Genomic DNA, 18548 nt, shown 5'->3' with positions numbered 1-18548 from the left:
CTGCCTTTCTTTCTTTTTTTTTTTAAATCTTTCCCTCTGCATCTTCCACTAAGTAGATGCCAGGCTCTCCTCGTTCTCATAGCCTCTACTTGCTCTTTTGATATCTACTCCTCTTCCTTGTGCATGCTTTCTGGGTAATCTCCTCTGACAGACCTCATTCATTGTTTCATTTTTAGCTGGGTCTAGGATACTGTGTATCCAAGCCACAGATTCTTTTTGTTTTATTTGTTTTGCCAATCCTGGGGCTTGCACTCAGGGCCTGAGCGCTGTCCTTAGACTTTCTCAATGCTAGAGTTCTATCACTTGAGCCACAATGCCATTTCTGGCTTTTTTTTTTTTCTTTTATGTATGTGGTACCAAGGAATCAAAGCTGAGTCTTCATGCATGCTAGGCAAGCACTCTACCACTAGGCCAAACTCCCAGCCCTCTTATTTGTATTTGTTTTATATTTTAATTTTCATTTAGTTTTTTTTGTTTTTTGTTTTGCCTACCAGTATTATGGATTGAGCTCAGACTGTCAAACTCCGGCTCAGCTTTCTTGTTTATGACTGACATTTTACCACCTGAGCCAAACCTTCAGTCCAGCATTGTGCTGGTTAACTAGAGACAGACTTTCATGGACTTTTCTGCCCAGGTAGGCTTCACAATGCTCTATGCCTCAGCTCAGGAGTAGCTAGGATTTTAGGTGGAAACCACCAATACAAGACAGTTCTTCAGAGATCCTTTCTAAATGTGTTCTCTCTCTTTTTTTTTTTTTGCCCTATCCTATTAGTTCATTAGTGCATTAGTTCTCTCATCTTTGTGATAAACATTATATCTACTATCTCATATTCTTTTCTGACTTCTAATTCTTTTTTTAATTTTTTTCATATATTTTTATTGTACTTAATAGAAGGGTTACATTATAATAACTTCTAATTCTTTTGATGCTAACTTGAGTTCCTGTGCTTGGTTCCAGCCTTCCCACAGTCTCCTCCCCTAGAGTTGGTGAAGGCTTCAGAACCTGGCCTGCCTTTGGGATCTCCATCCCAGCTAGGAAGCATCAGCTTTCTCTCTTCCCCTGGCTTTGATATCCCCTTTTCTGTTTGAAGCCTAAGGGCTCCTCTTCCTTTCTTTTGACTTGTCTGCATATTTTTGTCTGTATTATTTTTTGTATGTTATCTATTCTGAATATTTATGGCAAGGAAAATTCTGGTCATGTCATCCCAGTCTCTCTGGACAGCTGTTATGACACTAAATGGAAAACTGTAGTCCAAGCTCCTATTTAGACTATGACAAACTAGTCTGTAGTTCAGAATAGGATCAGAGCTCACTCTGGGAGCAAGGACAAGGGTTAGTTCTCTGAACCAGGGTAAAAGTTCCTTCCATTGGTACACAGTCAGAGCAAGGAACTGTGGCTGGGATTGGACTTAGAATGTGGAAGAGAAGAGCGTGCCAACAATCCACTTGTATGGGAATATACCCACCATGAGGCTGTTGGTGGTTAGGACACAGGCTCTTACTACTCACAAACATTTAACATATTCTCACAGTGAGGACACAGTCACATGTATGAGAACAGGCCCATGAAAAGACTATTAATTGCTACACATGTGAGAACATGATCATGTACCCTAATATGCCCATGACAAGGCTGTTAAGTGTCATACATCAGGATATGGTCCTGATGATTTTTGTGTTCATCAAAGTCTGACACATTCTTGTTCACCTCCTGCAGCTTACAAGAACCCACCCCATGTTGATCCTACAAGGCCAGCAGGCTTGTTTGACCAGTGAGCAGTCACCAACAGAGTAAAATAAACAGAAAGATGACCCAAGTAGTGCTTAGCAGAGCTGGAAACAGATACCAGGTTGCTTGACCACTGTTCTTTCCTCACTTTGATGAAGCGCAAGAACGAAGCCAGAGTGGTAACATGGAGAACTGGAGGCTACACACACACATACATCCACACACATGCACACATCTGCAGAAGCCATTCCTCTCACCCAAGAGATGCTGGACCTTCCCCCTACCCAGTATTCAACCTGACCTCTAACCTGATCCCACACCAACCAGTCCTTCCTCCCTGTTGTCTCTGCTTGACTTCAGCCCAAGTTCATTCCCTCTGCTTCCCACACTGCCCGGTCCACCCTACCTTGGCCATCCCACCCTGGGTCATCTGCTTGCTGTCTACTCCCCCAACCACCTCCAGTGCTCACCGAGTTCTTCAAGCTCAGCCGTCATGGACTTGGAGCGCAGGGTCAGTGTGGTGCTGGGAGCTCTCTTGGGAGGAGGTGGGGCTGCAAAGAAGAGGGAGGCCTTGGCCCTCCTGTCCAGCAGCAGGCGGCGCGGCGTGGCCAGATGCAAGTGCCACTTGCGCTCCACCGCCTGGATCTCCTCGTATTCCCTTGAGGACGAGTCACACTGTGCCAGGATCTTGTTCAGGCTGCGGCTGGATGCAAACTTCTTCATGGCTCCAGGAACTCCAGGAGCTCAGGGAGCACTGGAGCCAGGGTGGTTGAACCTCTGGGGCCCTTGACCAGGGCCTCAGGTGGTGATCAAGAATACCGAAGGGGGACACGGTGCTGGCTGTTTTGGGTCTGAGCCCCCACCCTGAAGGCTCCTAGGGCCCAGCAAGGGGGCACTGGAGCCATGTGGGGGCTGGGTAGGTCTTCTGCCAGGCTGCCTCTTGCTGCCCAGAGTTTCCAGGCCCCTGGTAGCACTACCCCCTGGGGGACCAGGGTCCGGTCAGGCAAGCCAACAACCTGGGTTAGGCTGCTGCAAAGCCTCCCAGGCCCAGGCTGAGCCTCAACTACGTCGGCGCGGGAGAAGACGCTTTTCCTCTTCCCTCAGGTGCCGCCTCCCCCTTCCCTGCACAATAAGCAGCAGCAGTGGCAGCGTCAACCTCACAGTTGCCATGGCAACCCGGCCTCCAGGCAGCTGCTGGCGTAGGGAAGGAGGACTCTGCCACACCAAGGCTGGGGGATGCCGGGAAGGAGGGGGTGGGAATATGAGGAGGGCAATCTGGGGTCAGGGGTCAAAGGCCTGACTAGGGACCAATGGATCAAATACCAGGGATCTGGAGGTGTCCTGGGCTAAGAATGTCAGCATTTTGTCTAAATTCAGGAATATGAGCTTAGGATCTAAACCGAGTAGTATTGAGTGACAAGAAAAATGTGGGCTGTGGGCCTGAAGTCAAAGGGCCAAGGTCAGGAGCCAAGGGGAGAGCCTTGACAAATCCAGAAGCCTGCGCCCTCACCTCTGCGCCGAGACCCATCCTCTTCAGGCTTCCGAGTCACTGACACAACCTTCATGACCAGGCGGTTGCCGCCCTGGCGGATCAGACCCACGACCTGCTTGTGTCCGACCTTCACCACGTTCACCCCATTCACCTAGGACACAGGCAACTGGGTAGGGTGCTCGTATGAACCCCCTTGAAGCTTGGGGGTCAGCATCTCCCCTCAGCCTACCCCCACTACAGATCAGAGCATGCCTCACCTCAATAAGGAAGTCTCCGGTACGCAGCCCAGCTCTCCAGGCCACACCTTCCACATCCACAGACTCCAGGTACTGGAGCGCAGGGAAGGCCGGTGTGGGTGTGAACTCCTCGATAGGGGTCTCTGCTACAGGAAGGGGAAGCAGGAAGCAGGAGCAGGAAGGCACTCACCAGTGTGGTTCAAGTGGGGCAGCTGCCACACTGCTACCTCCACATGCTGAGCTTGAGAAGCTCATAACTACTGAGGGCAGAGTGACCCAAGATGGGGAAGGCAGCAGGCAGAGGCACCGGCCACAACAGCAGCACACACTCCTCTTTTATTCACCTCTACTAAAGGCCCCTATTCTGTTAGGCTTCCCAAGCAAAAAGGCAGGTAACAGTGGAGGGGACAGTAAACTGCTGCCTTGTACCCAGCACTGCAAACCAAGACAGTCACAACCACAGCAGAGAATGGAAAGTGCATAGACAGGGAAGGGGTAGAGACTAGAGACACAGAAAACATCCCCAGAAATACATCCATTACCTTTGGCCCCCCGGAGCACAAAGCCAAATCCCTCATGGTCCCGTTTCTGCAGGATGGCCACCTTGTCATCAATGACATAATCACTAGTGGAGGAAAACACGAAAGGGTAAGGCTAGCCCTGCATGGAGCCAGGCAACCAGGCAGACCCCTACAGAACCGCACAGGCACAGGCCATCCTGAGGAAAAGGCAGAGTCCAGACATGCTGGGCACTGGGCACCTTCTCCTCACCCTCCACCAATATCGCCAAACCCTGGCCCCCTCCTCTTCCCATGCCATAAGCCACAGGTCCAGGCAATGTCCCGTACCCCTGCCCCTCACTTGTCAGTACCTGTGTGAAGTGAGGCTGTCATAGGAGCCAACAGTGTAGTGTCGGAAAAGCCGTTTCGTCCGGTCCTCCCTGGTTTCTGGAGAGAGAGTATCAGAACCTGAAGAACAGTCTTGGCCTCCAACTGGTGAGACCATCCCCAACTGTACTGGCCTTAGTCTCTGTCTACAGATACCCCTGTACCAAGACGGAAGTGGGGGATGGATCCCAAATCCTGGGTTTCTAGGGCTATAGATCCTAAGGTAGGAAGGTTGAGAAGGAAGCATGCAGAGAATGCTTGCCTCCTAGAATCAGGGCCCAGCAGGGCAGGAGCTGTGGCCCTCCTTCTGAGTACCTTATAGCTAGACACAGAAGACCAGAAAGACCAGGGCCCTCCAGTCAGTAAGCCCTAAAGATGAGATTGTAGAAGAGAATGTGCAAGTCTATGTGTATATGAGCCTTGCCTTGCAATAGTGTGTTAGTATTGTGGGGGGGAGGGAGAAAGAGAAAGAGAAAAAGAAAGAGAAAGAGAGAGAGAGGCCTGCAGCATGTGCAACTGCTTCCTTCATACATTATCATTGTGAGTCATGGTAACATACAAGTGTCCATGTACTCACAGTTGGGTACAAGTGGTGTGTTCATTCATGTTGCATGCAGTTTATGCTTATGTGTCCAAATGAACTATCATGAGAGCAGCTCGTCTTCACTGAATTCCTTACAAAAGCCAAGGTGCAACCTCACAGTATCCCAGGCTGGTGTCCTAGGCTGGAGGCTCTGGCTCTGAATAGAAAAAAAGACCTCAAGGTCTGGGTCTCCTTCCCAGAATCTTGTCCTCAACATTTCTTTGATCCTAAAGTTCCTCATGGCCACTGTGGAGCTGCCCAGGGATTGCCTGCTCCCTCTCCACAGCCTTATAGATGTCATGCAAAGTTAGAATCGTATCTCCAGGTCCTCCTGTGCCAGTTCTACTCCCCACACTTAGGAAGGGTTCCAAGCCCCACCACTAGTGAAAATTTTGTCCCTCAGAACCATCTGACCTCATTCTCTCTTACTGAAGTACTATCCAAGACTCATTTTCTAGTTCAACAAGCATGTATTAAACATCTACTCTGTACCAAGTGTTTTTTTTTCCTCTGAAAATATAGCAGAGAACAGTGAAAAGTTTTTTCCCTCATAGTTAATAAGCTGTTCTGAGAGACACAATAAACAGACAATAAATATGTAACATGGTGGCAAGCATTTAAGATAAAAGCAAACAAAGCAAGGGTGCAGAAAAAAGTTCAGTTCTAAGGCTGGAAGCATGGCTTAGTGGAAGAGTGCTTGCCTAGCATGCAAACAAAGTCCTGGGTTTGATTCCTCAGTACCACATACAGAGAAAAAGCCAGAAGTGGCACTGTGGCTCAAGTGGTAGAGTGCTAGCTTTGAGAAAGCCCAATGACAGTGCTCAGGCCCTGAGTTCAAGCCCTAGGACTGGCAGAAGGAGGAAGAGGAGGAAGAGGAGGAGGAGGAGGAAGAAGAGGAGGAGGAGGAGGAAGAAGAGGAGGAGGAGGAGGAAGAAGAGGAGGAGGAGGAGGAGGAGGAGGAGGAGGAGGAGGAGGAGGAGGAGGAGGAGGAGGAGGAAGAGGAAGAAATCTGCGGCCAGCCTGGGCAAAAAGTTTATAAGACATGCCTACAATTCAGTTGCTAAGGTTTGGAAAATCACAGTTCCAGAGCAGTCTCAAATAAACAAAGTTCATGAGATCCCACCTCAACAGTTAAAAAAGAAAGAAAGAAAGAAAAAAAGCTGGGTGTCTCCTATCTTCTAATTATGATGAGAAACATAAATAGGAAGGTCAAGGACCAGGCTGGCCTAGACATAAAGCCAGGTGTGGGTCAAGCCCCAAATTCAAACCATAGTACTGCTCTCTCCCCCAAAAAGGAAGTACCCTTCTAGGGATAGCCTCACCAGCAAAGGTAGCCAAGCAAAGACCTCAGGACATGAGAGAACCAGAGTGGGGCAGGGCTTAACACAGTGTACACATCAATCTGGAGTATGTCAGGAACCAGCAATAAGATCAGAGGGAATCACATTGTAGAATTTGGTCTGGTGGGGGGGAGCCTCAAGGAGAATGTTTAGTCTTTTGTTGGTTTGGTTTTTATTTTGACAGTCCTGGGGCTTGAACTCAGGGCCTGAGCACTGTCCTTGGGCTTTCCTCAAGGGCAGTATACTCCACTGTTTGAGTCACATCATTTCCAGATTTTTTCTGTGTATGTGGTACTGAGGAATTGAACCTTCATGCATGCTAGGCAAGCACTCTGCCACTAAGCCAAACTTCCAGCGCCCCCCCCTTTGTTGTTTTTTTGTTTGTTTTTTATGACAATCTTGCTACGTAGCCCAAGCTAGCCTTGAATATATGGTCTTCCTGCCTCAGCCTCCTGGGATTACAAGTATATACCATCACACCCACCAAAAACCTAGTTTTTATGACCTGTCTCCCAAGTAACAGTGAGCTACACAGAGACCACGTTTTATTATGCCCTGTGGTCCCAATCCTCAACATTGCACCTGACATGTAACAGGCAGAAGAGATGGTATATAACTAGCAGGGTAGATGGTGGGTACATGCTGCATAGGTTAAATAGAGCAAAAATGGAAAGATGGGCCACAAAGGAAGGAGAGGTATGAGACAGGAGAATAGATGGATATGTCAAAGGTAAGATAAGACACGTAGGTAAATGAATGCATTAAGTGGGCAAGAAGGTAGATGGAGAAAAGGGGGGACTGGGTGGGCTGGATGGGTTGCTGGAGAAGCAGGTGGGTTAGTTAAGGGATAGATGGATACAGACAGGCTGGATGGGAAGAAGACAGAGTTCCCATTCACATTAGAACACACTGCCATTAAGAAAAGTACTGAACTCAGATTTGTACTATTAGATGTGAGATTCTCAGTAAGGCGACTGGCCTTCTGGGTCTGTCCTTCAAGAGTAAGAAGGTTACACTTGGTGGGCCTCTGGGTGCTAGTGACCTGTTACCATCATGCTTGCCACCTGCAAGCACTCGCTTCCTCCTGATATAGCCCCAAATGGCTGAGGCCCTGGAACATGCCCAATCATACCTGACATCCCCAAAACAGCACAAGCCAGGTTTCACCATGAAGGTGAAGGAATGCCTCACATTCCGCCATGACATCCTTCTTCAAACCAATCAAGTCAAAGAAACACTCAGCCTGCAGAAGGATTCCCAATTTACAATCACTAGAATCTTGCTTTGAAAATTTTGTCAACCAAACAAACTGTGTTCATTATATAACACAAATTCATTTTCTGGGCTTATTAATCAGACACAAAAAAGACAGCCCAAGGTCCAGAACTCAAAACCTCGGGGGGAGGAAAGGAGACACACACTGGGCTTGGGGTCCCTGCACAAACTAGACTTGAGCATTTCCTCCCATCGCAGCTCACCATCCTCCGCTTCTCCAGCGACATAGCTCTGCACCTCATGAAGTGACCAGGACCCATTTCCTAGTCCAATTTCCAATGGTGTCCCTGGGTACCAGCCTAGCCCACATGCCTCAACACTGTCTGTTCCTTGGCCTTTAAATTTCTTCTCTGGTCCTACTCAAGCCCCTGGATCAGATTTACCTCCTTTGGACCTAGGCCTACTGAAAGCAGGTTTCTATGGCTGGGCTGCCCTCTAGTCTCTGGCCAAACTCAGTCTGAGTTCAACACAGGAGGTTCTGCCTAGAACCTGCCTTAGGGGCTGGCGAGACTACAGCTGAGGTTACAGAAAGGCTGCTATCGCTCCTGCCCTGTAAACTGCTAGTTTTCATCACTCCAGCACAAGCTACTCTCTGGCCCTCTCCCTTTTCTGTGACCTTGGCTCACTCTGCCTACCCCCCTCTGCTCTGCCCAGATCCTTACCATGACCCTAAAAAAACTGCATCACCAACCAACTTTGGCCTGCTCAGCTTCCACCACAAGGCTGTCCCTTCTCTGTACCCGGGGGGCATCTAACTGACCTCATGCTCCCCATTCCTGCCTTGCCACTCCTTACAAGTGCCCCCAGAACAGAAAGAACTTGCCCCTCACGGCTGAGGGACCACCTAGAAATGAAATAATTTAACACCTGAATCAACCTCCCAGAGTTTCTGGGACACGTTGGCAACTCTGTTCATTTAAAAATGTTAAAGTTACATTCCAATATGTGAGTTGCTGACAGGTGTGTAGGTCTTGAATACTGTGCTGCACCAGAACCCTAAGCCAGATCCCTGCAAACACGAAGAAACTCCTCGTCTGTGGATCCACCCAGACAATTCAGCCAAAACATCACTTCTGCTTTGAAGCCCTCTCTGAATCCTGCAGGCCAACTCAGACAGCTCCTCACAAAGCCTTTGCAAAAGCGGTGCAAAATACACTGCAAAATATGGGTGTGCCCTTCACACCCTGTGGAGGAGCAAAAAGTCCAGCACGGAGTAAACCTAACAAACATCTGCTCCTCTCAGACTCTGACTCCACCACAAACTTTCCTACCTTCTCAGCTTCAGACCAAGGTCCAAATGTTCCTGGATCCAGTTCTTAGACCAGTACCTTACCACCCACCCTTCCTAGAGGGATGAACAGGACTAGTTCCTATTCGACAGGTGTGAAGCCCACATACCTTCCAATTCCCTTCTTTCACCCTGTCAGAGGTAAGGCCAAATCTCTGACATCATTCCCCATTCTATCCACTACTCTCCACCGGCAGAGAACAAGGAAGCCCAGACCCTTCCATGTCACCAGAAAAACCACTGGAGCAGGAAAAGGATCCGCCCAGTAAGAGAACACGAGTCACCTGGCCAACAATGGGTCAGCACCCAAACTTCCTGGGTCTCTACCAAATTTGGCACAGAACAAGGGTTCTCAGTCATACATAGGCAGGCTCCATTGGGAAGTGTCAACCCAGTGTTGGGAAACTGCAACTCTGAACCCAAATCCTCCAGGTGCAGAGAAACAGATGCACTGTGACTCAACACATCACTGTGATCATTTACGACCACCACTCAGGAAAGGTTCATTGACCACACCTACTCTGTGGGCCAGAAATAAAACTCACAGGACAGAAGGATCCCTGAAGGCTCCTACTAAAAGGTACATCCTAGATAATACAGCCAACTCATGCAGTGGGCTCCAGTCCCCTGAGAGGCCCTTCCTAGAAGCCCAGGTGCTCATCAGGGTTAAACTAAGGCTGCTCACCAGCCTCAGGAATTGAAGCCTTCAACTTTACGTCCTCCTTGCCTGCCTAAAGACAGGGACCATCCCTCACCAGCTGCCCTCAGACTATCCCAGCCCCAGGGTTCCTTACCACCACCCCTTGGGGCCCACCTGGCCTCATTTCCTCTTGGCTGGTCCAGGCCTCCTGCTCTGCCCACTTGGACAATCTGTCCACTTTGGAAAAACGCCTCTTTTCTCACATTGACCTCCTTATTTGTCTGCCAGTCACACATGAATCGCAAGCTCCAAGCACCTGGTATTTCTGTGAAGATTGTGCTAATCACAGGCACTGGAATCAAATGTGGAAACATACAGAGGACATTCATGAATGTGTACCTTCTGTGAGCATGTCACAAGTTCTCCAATATAGGTGAAGTTTTGTTCCTAACTACATGCGTGATGAATACACACCACACATGCCATATGCCTAGGTGTGTGTGTAGGCGAGTTTACTTCTTGTCTCTTCTCTGTGAACATCCAGATTTGTAGCCAAGGAAAATCAGAGGGAAGTCAGAAGGGTGTCCATCTCAGGAGCTGCCTAGGGAGGAGTCTGGGGTCACCACTCACCATGCCGTGTGTCATACTGTCGCATCTGCACCTCCTCCACGCAGTCAGCTGGGAACCAGCCTGTACGGCCTTTCACGGTCCCCTCCCAGAAACCGCCCTCCCCGATGCTGAGCACTGGGGAACAAAAACCAAACAGACCATTAGGGCAGAGCACAGACCCGAAAGTTATACCCATCTCCCTGTTGCAGGCTCAGGTTCTACCCACAACCCTAACCCTTGCTCTCCTCTTCCCACATTCTCCTAGATTTCTTCTTGGAAAAAGGCTGTGGGATCCACACAGAAAAGAGAAACAAACAGATGGGCTGGGCACGGAATGGGCATGTCGGGGACAGACACACAGATGGACACACTCAAGGAGGACAGGTGCGGCTGCAAGAACCACAATCCTGCTCCTGCCCTGGGTGGCCAGTCTCCGATGGCTGTCACCCACCCAAGGGTCATGGCCAAGAGTTCAGGGTCACTGCACCGTGGCCAGAGGAGTAAGCCACAGGATACATGATTCTCACAACTGCTTCTGCCTCAGGCTCCCACGAAATCAGGGCACCTGAGCAGGACCCCAAGGGTTCTACAATGAGAGGGGCTTGTCCCCTCAGAACACACTGGTGAGAGAAATGTGCATGGTACACAAGACGTCAGGAACTGGCGACCCACCCCCACCACATCCCAAGGATGGCCAGGGGAGAGGCCCAAGAAGTGCCCCGAGGACCCCACGACCTGGACAGGCGGGGTTCTCCTCACACCAGGGAGCCGGTGTCATGGACCCCCAGCACGACACAGACACAGAGGCAGAGCCTCTGTCAAGACAGCGGCCCACGGGGAGCCCGGGAGCCCCGGCACGGCCCCCCCACGCCCCCCGGCCGCGGACGGCCCCGGCCCGGGCCGCCCGGCCTCGGAGACCCCGAACCGGCCTGGGCGGCCGCGCGCCGGCCCCGCCCCCCGCGCCCCTCACCCTTCACGGCCTCGCCGCGGTGCAGCGGGATCTCGCCCTCGCCCTGCGGGCTGTGCGCTTTCACGGCGATGAACTTGCGGCCAGGGACGGCACTGTAAAGTTTCCGCTTCGGGCCCCGCGGCGGCGGCGCGGGGGACGCGGGGGGCGCCGAGCCGGGGCCGGGCGCGGGGCCCGGGCCGCCGGGCCCGCTCGGGCTGTAGACGAACACGTAGGTGACGGACGCGATGCCGGGGGGCAGCGGGCACGCGAAGCCGGCGCCCGGGGCCTCCATGGCGCCCGGCCCGGCCCCGCCGCCGGCTTCACCGCAGCCGCCGCCGCAGCGCCCGCCGCCCGCCCGCCGCCCGCCCGCCCGCCGGGGGCCCGGCCCCGGGCCGCTCCATGGGCCGCGCCGCCGCGCCCGGCCAGCTCCCGCCAGCGCAGGACCGCGCCCGCTCAGGGCTCGGGGGCCGCGGGGCTGCGCTCCCGGGCGCGCCGGGCTCGCTCCATGCCGCGGCCGCTCCGCGCCCCGCCTCCTCCGCGCCGGCTCCTCCCTCTGCGGGCGGCGGCGGCCGGCGTGCCCTCCGCCCGCGGCGCCCCCCGCGGACTGTCCAGGGCCGGAGCGCGGGGCCAGCGGGGAGGTGGGCGCACCTCGAGTCCGGGGAGTGGCGGGCGAAGTTGTCAGGGGAGGCGGGAGACGGGCTGGAGTAGGGGTTGGGGCGCCAGAAGAGATGACTTGGCCCCCCAGAAAGGGCAGTCCCGGTGCAGCGGTCAGGCCTAGCTCTCCAGTGTGGGCCTGGGCTGCCCACACCCGGCCCACCGCCACGCCTGGGTGCCCTCCCACAGGCCTGTGTCCTCTCATCCTAGACACCTGCTCCGTGCAGAACACCTTTCTCTGACGCTCCTCCTCGGGCCTGGGCCCTGAGCTCCAAGGCTCAGTCCACCTCCTCTCAGCTCAAAGGATTATTGCTCTCTAGTACCTGGCACCGCAAGTCACATACTCACTTTCTCAGCCAATGGCCAAACATCTGGAACTTGGGACTCTGCCACACTGGTACCTACTCAGAAACTGCTGCAATCGTGCCCATTTGGCCAGCAACTAAGGTACTGACTCTCAACTCCCAACACCCTTGTCGGTTTGCCCTTGGTACTGGGTTCAGGACCCGGGAGACCACACATTTCTGGCCGCCAGAGATTCTGTGCCCAGCTTTGCCAACATGGGGCCAAAGAGTCAGTGCAACCCCACAGGGTCTATCAATGGCAATATCTCTCCTTTGATCCCAGGCTACTGAACCCAGAGTCCCACTGCTCAATGCACCAAACTCCACCAGCCTCTTGTTCCTAAGGAATACAGACCTCTGCCATACCTGATTACCTGATTCACTGTCTACCTAATGGCCTCTATGCCTGAAACCCAGGCAGAACTCCTGCTGTGGGATCCCACCACCCTGGGGCAAAATAAATGTTTATGAGGAACAAAGAAAGAAGTCTGCTGTCCTACAGAGCAAGAAAACCAGAATCCCTGGCATGCAGGTAGGTCTTGGATTTTTTTTTTTTTTTTTTGCCAGTCCAGGGCCTTGAACTCAGGGCCTGAGCACTGTCCTTGGACTTTTTCCTCAAGGCTGGCACTCTGCCACTTGAGCCACAGCACCACTTCCAATTTTTCTATGTATATGGTACAGAGGAATCAAACCTGGGTCTTCATGCACACTAGGCAAACTCTCTACCGCTAGGCCAAACTTCAGGCCCAAGGTCTTGGATTTTTGTCTGTTGAAAGGGTGAATATGCCGAAGCAGAGCCGGTAGTGACCACACAGCTCTGCTCACAAGCAGCCATTTTGGAAAATGACAGAATATGTTTTTAGCCACCAGGCCATCAGCCCTAACTCAGAAAATCCAAGGGGCTTATGGAAAAAGCTTCAGGGGAAAACTGGTATTTGAAGCAAGGAGGCAGCTTTTGGTGAATCCAACAAGTCTAGATAGAAACAGACATTAGACCTGCTAATGAGTAGAAGAGGAGAAGGAAAGCCCTGCCATACCTCATGTCCATTGCCAAACTCCTGAACCAGATATGCTGATTCCTAACTCTGGCTTTGGACAAGTCTTTGAGCCAACTTGAGTATGACTACATGTATCACACAGCCCTGTGGCACAGGGAGCCATAGGGTTGTTAAAACTGCATTGAGAAGAACAAAAGAAGGGGTGACACGGTCCAAAGGAAATGTCTTCTTTATCTGACCTATGTTACTGCAATCCCTCTGTACACCACCTCCCTTACATTAACAATTAAGAAATGTTTGAAACTGCATTGTGAAAACAATACTCTGCTTATGTAACACTTTCATTGAATGACGTCTCTCAAATATTTCTATGTGCCCAGCTCTGGGGAAAAGGCAGGAAGTAAGGAAAAAAGCTCCTACTACCAAGGATCCCATAACCACATTGGCCGACACCTGGTGTACACGGGGTCCTGGCAGACTCACTTGCCCCGTCATCCTGGAGGGCTTCACAGTGGAAAAGCATGCCTTGGGAAGATCAGTCCTATCTTACAGAAGGGACTGGCACACTGGCAGTCTTAGGGCTAGTGCCACCCTCACTCCCACCTCTGTAGAGCCTGTACAGACTAACAGGCCCCAATCCATGCCTCCTACTCTTTAAGCTTTGGAAAAACCAAATCCTTCAAATGTCACTGGTTTCTAAGGGTGCTAGGGATCGGGGGCATGGAATAGAGCCCTGAAGGTTTTCTAAGACTGGAGCTAGAGTGAAGCCAAGACTCCTGAGTGAGGACAGGCTATCTTCATCCATAGGATTTGAGCCCTTGCTGAGAGGCATCCCTTCTGTCTCACCACTAGCTCTAACACAACAATGACCTTGCTGATCACAGGTTGGACCATACCTTCTGCCTAAAACTCTCTTAGCTTCCCAGTGTCCTCAGAGCAAACCCCTCCTCTGACCGTAAATCAGTGTGGGTGTGTCCACCCAGCCTGTGGGGCATCACTCTCTTCCCACTCCATCCAAGGAAGCCCTTCCATGAGCCAGGTTGCACCACAATCTCAGACACCAACTGAAAACTGCACAGACGCCAGGAACAACGAACTCTCCCTGCTTCCTTCTTCTGGCTCTGTTGGCTTGGTTTCTGGCATTCCCCCCTCCCATACCCTCGAGGACCTCCCAGCCTCCTCCTACCTGATTTTGCTCTGGCTGCCCCTGCCTGCTGAAGGGCCACTGAGGTCGTTCTCCTGTTCACCATCCCGGTCTCGGTCTTTTTCCTCTTGCAGCCGCTGGAGCAGCAACTGGTGGGGGAGGCTTCGGAGTGAGGGCCCAGGAGAAGCTGCTGGCTGTGCCTCACCCTTCAGGTTGATATCACTGGCTGAGCGCTGCAGGGGCCGAGGGGAAACCAAGCCACTGGGCCCAGCCAATCGCCGCCGCTTTGCATAGCTGGGAGTTTCCCTGAATGGTACTGGGGTAGAAAGGCATGAATGAGATTCTAAGGACCAGCTGAGTGACTGTCATAGCTTATCTAGCTTCCCAGATTTTAACACTAAAATCTTTGGGCTAGGAGTTTGGCATATTGGTAGAGTGCTTGCCTAGCATGCACGAAGACACAGGTTCAATTCCTTGGTACCCACATATACAAAGAAAAAACCAGAAATGGTGCTGTGGCCCAAACGATAGAGCTCTAGCCTTAAGAAAGACCAAAGATAATGCTCAGACCCTGAGTCCAAGCCTCAGGACTGGCAAAAGGAAAAAAAAAATTAAGAACACTAAAATCCTATATACTAAGAACTGCCTTAGTCCCAGGGAAACTAGAACAGTTGACAGCGCCATGAATGACATCACTAATTGAGGGGACAAATCCCAGGCATACTGGCCTCCAACCCTAGCTTCCTCTTCTGACCAGCCAAGGTCTTGGCCCACATGTTATCAAAACTGCCCATTTCATCAAGCTTCAAGAGACCCAAAGCAGGCTACATGTAACAAATCTTGCTCAATTACAGCAATGTGACACTATATTCAAGGAAACTGAAGTCATTCTAGACCAAGGGTCAGCAAACTTCTAAGAAAACCAGACAGTAACTAGTTCAGGCTCAGAAAGCCATATAGTCTCTATTAACATGACTCCATTCCTCCCCAGTAGCATGAAAATAGCCATAAACAATATATAAGCAAACTTATATGTTTCTGTTTTAATAAAACTTTAAGAGACAGTGGCTGGGTGCCGATGGCTCCTGCCTGCAATCCTAGCTACTCAGGAGGCTGAGATCTGAGGATCACAGTTCAGTTCAAACCCAGCCTGGACAAGAGAGTATGTGAGACTAATCTCCAATTAAGTACCCAAAAAAGCCAGAAGTGGAGCTGTGGCTCAAGTGATAAAAGAGCTGGCCTTGAGCAAATGAAGCTCAATGATAGTGCCGAGGCCCTGTGTTCAAGCTCCAGGAAACAAAAACACAGAAAGGAAGAAAGAACAAAAGAAAGAAGGGAGGGGGAATCGAGGGAGAAAGATGGGGAGGGAGGGAGGGAGGGAAGGAAGGAAGAAGGGAGGAAGAGAAGGAAGGAAAGGAGGGAGGGAGGGAAGAAGATGGAGGGAGGGTGGGTGAAACAGCTAGCAAGTAAAATATACAACCCAGATCCAACTGTATATTATTTACAAAAAAAACAAAGCATAAATAGGCTAGGAGTTTAAATTTTTTTCAAAAGATATATCCTATTATAAGTAGTACAAAAAATAGGACTGAGAGCCAGGTACACCCTGTACACCCAGGCTCACCCCTGTAATCCTAGCTACTCAGGAGGCTAAGATCTGAGGATCTCGGGTTCGAAGCCAGCCCAGCCCAGACACTAAAACTAAAAATCTGTGAGACTCTTATCTCCAATTAACTGCCAGAAAACCATAAGTGGCATGGTGGCTCAAGTGGTAGGGTAGTAGTCTTGAGTTGAAGAGCTCAGGGACAGTGTCTAGGCCCAGAGTTCAAGCCCCATGACCGACCAAAAAAAGATATTGGTATCAGACAAAGTAAACTTTAAAATAAAAAAAAATGGAACAAACACAGAGAAAGACAGTATACTTTCCTGATTTGACTATCAAGAGAATTAATGATCATTACATGCACCAAACCAAAAGACACCAAAATATATTAATTAATGATTGTAGAGAGCAATCTGCTGTTCCATGATAAAGCTGGAGACATTGATATTCCATTGTAAACAATGGATAGAATATCTACAAAGATGAACAAAGACACAGGAGACTTAAACAAATTAGATCTAAGAGCTATGTCTAATCTATCTGATCCAACTATAGCAGAATATTATGGAGAATTCTAAAGTACAATGTAACATCCTCCACATAGACCATATATCTTGCCACAAAACATGCCTCAATACATTTTAAAAGAATGAAACCATACAAAGTATCTTCTCTTTAAAGCACAATGGAATGAAACAAAAGAAGAAGAATCATCATCATCATCTGGGCTGGCCCAGTGGCTCACATCTGTAATCTTACTACTTATGAGGCAGCAATCTGAGGATCAAGGTTCAAAGCCAGCCTGGGCACAAAGGAATCACTAGAAAAATGGGAAGTGGGGCTTGGCTCAAAAGGTAGGGTGGGAGCCTTGAGCTGAAGAGCTCAGGGACAGTGCCCAGGCTGAGTTCAAGCCCCATGACCCACAAAAAAAAAAAAAAATAGAGAAAATAGATTATGGAAAAACAGAATTGATTAGATGAATAGCTATATCTGTCTATTTGTTTATTTATTGTGGTGCTGAGGAATAAATTTCAGGGCCTTGTATGTTGTGGGTACTAGGCAAGTACTGTTCCACTGAGCTACATAAATCCCCAATCCAGTATTTATTTTTTTAATGATCAACAGAATTGACAATTATACTTAAAAAAATATTTTTAGAAACAGCTAAAATCAGGAATGAAGCCTGGTGTGGTGGCTCATGCCATCTCTCAGGAGGCACAGACGTCCATGAGACTCTTATCTCCAATTAACCACCAGAAAACCAGACGAGGTGCTGTGGGGCTCACTGTGGTAGAGTGGTGGCCTTGAGCTAAAGAGCTCAGGGGCAGCTTCCAGGCCCAGAGTTCAAAAGCCCCACAACCAAAAAAGTAAAAAATAAATAAAGTCAGAAATTACATTTGGAGCATTACTGCCTCGGTCTAATTACTACCTAAATTTATTTTTTTTTTTCAGAAAAAAAAGCAACTATAAGATAGTACAGTAAGGGACCGGGAGTTTGGCCTAGTGGTTAAAGTGCTTGCCTAGCATGCATGAATACCCGGGTTCGATTCCTTGGTACCACATACATAGAAAAAAGCCGGAAGTGGTGCTGAGGCTCAAGTGGTAGAGCTCTAGCCTTGAGAAAGTCCAAGGACAGTGCTCAGGCCATGAGCTCAAGCCCAGGACTGGCAAAAAAAAAAAAAAAAGATAGTACAGTAAATAACTGCATGCAAACAAATCAAAGAAGGTAGGTCAGATGGATAAATTCCTAGAAAATACCAATAAATGAAACTGACTCATGAAGAAATAGAAAGTCTAAACAAATTTAAACCAAGAAAAAACCGATTCCAAAAGCAAAAACCATCCCCCAAAAAATGTCTACTAGCCAGGCACTGTTGGATCACTATAACCCTAGCTATTAAGTTAAGGAGGCTGACACCTGGAGCGACCTCAGTTCAAGGTAGAAACCCCCCCCCCCAATCTCCAATTAAGGAGCAAGAGGCTAGAACTGAAAGTGTGGTTTAAGTGGTAGAGCATCAGACTGGAAGTGTGGCTTAATGGTAGAGTGCATGAAGCCCTGGGTTCCATCTCTCCACATGAATATGGAAAAAAAAGAGAAAAAAAAGCTGGAAGTGGCTCTGTGGCTCAAGTGGTAGAGTGCTAGCCTTAAGCAAAAGAAGCTCAGGAACTGTGACCAGGCTCTGAGTTCAAGCCCCAGGACTGGAGGGGAAAAAAAAAAAAGAGCACTAGCCAAGAGCAGGAAGCTGTGAGTTCAAGCTCCAATACTGGCAAGAAAGGAAACAGTCTGCCACCAGATGGCATCACTGTGAATTCTACTAACATTTTAACCCTTCTTAGCTAAAAAATTGGAAATGATACGAACACTTCTTAACTCATTCTATGAGGATGTCAAGGCCAGATAAAGGCATTACAAGGAGAAATACATAAACCACTATACTTAATACACTATACTAAAGACCTACAATGATCATTGTTGATGCAGAACATTTGCCATTATCCAAATACTTTCATGACAACCATTCAGAAAACTAGTAGTATAAGTAAGCTAGTTCATGTAAGAGACATTTAATTTAAAATCTACAGTCACATCACACCCAATGGCAAAAGGTTGAAAATTTTCCTCTAAGATCAGAAGCAAAGAAAGAATACCCATTTCCTTTGTTTTTTATTAGTTATAGGGATTGAACTCAGGGCCTGGGCACTGTCCTTGAGATCTTTTTGCTCCAGGTTAATGCTCCACCACTTTGAGCCACAGCTCCACTTCTAGTTTTCTGGTA

The 18548-nt window shown here is 49.6% G+C and overlaps 1 protein-coding gene across 4 annotated transcripts in view; it reads right to left on the bottom strand.

Moving 5' to 3' along the window:
* Positions 1 to 18548, bottom strand: part of Shank3 (SH3 and multiple ankyrin repeat domains 3) — a 66190-nt gene that overhangs the window by 26760 nt on the left and 20882 nt on the right. For all 4 annotated transcript variants that reach the window (XM_090328985.1, XM_090328987.1, XM_090328988.1 and 1 more), the window contains exons 10-17: positions 14211 to 14484; positions 11050 to 11243; positions 10101 to 10214; positions 4329 to 4404; positions 4000 to 4082; positions 3479 to 3603; positions 3240 to 3372; positions 2200 to 2280 (exon numbers count right to left, since the gene is read on the bottom strand). In XM_090328985.1, the coding sequence (XP_090185111.1) occupies positions 2200 to 2280; positions 3240 to 3372; positions 3479 to 3603; positions 4000 to 4082; positions 4329 to 4404; positions 10101 to 10214; positions 11050 to 11243; positions 14211 to 14484 (1080 nt within the window). The remainder of the gene's footprint in view (positions 1 to 2199; positions 2281 to 3239; positions 3373 to 3478; positions 3604 to 3999; positions 4083 to 4328; positions 4405 to 10100; positions 10215 to 11049; positions 11244 to 14210; positions 14485 to 18548) is intronic.

Source organism: Megascapheus bottae, chromosome 2 (genome assembly GCF_031878675.1).
Source record: "Megascapheus bottae isolate mThoBot1 chromosome 2, mThoBot2.hap1, whole genome shotgun sequence".
Lineage (NCBI taxonomy): Eukaryota > Metazoa > Chordata > Mammalia > Rodentia > Geomyidae > Megascapheus > Megascapheus bottae.
This window is presented reverse-complemented; position numbering and strand designations above follow the sequence as displayed.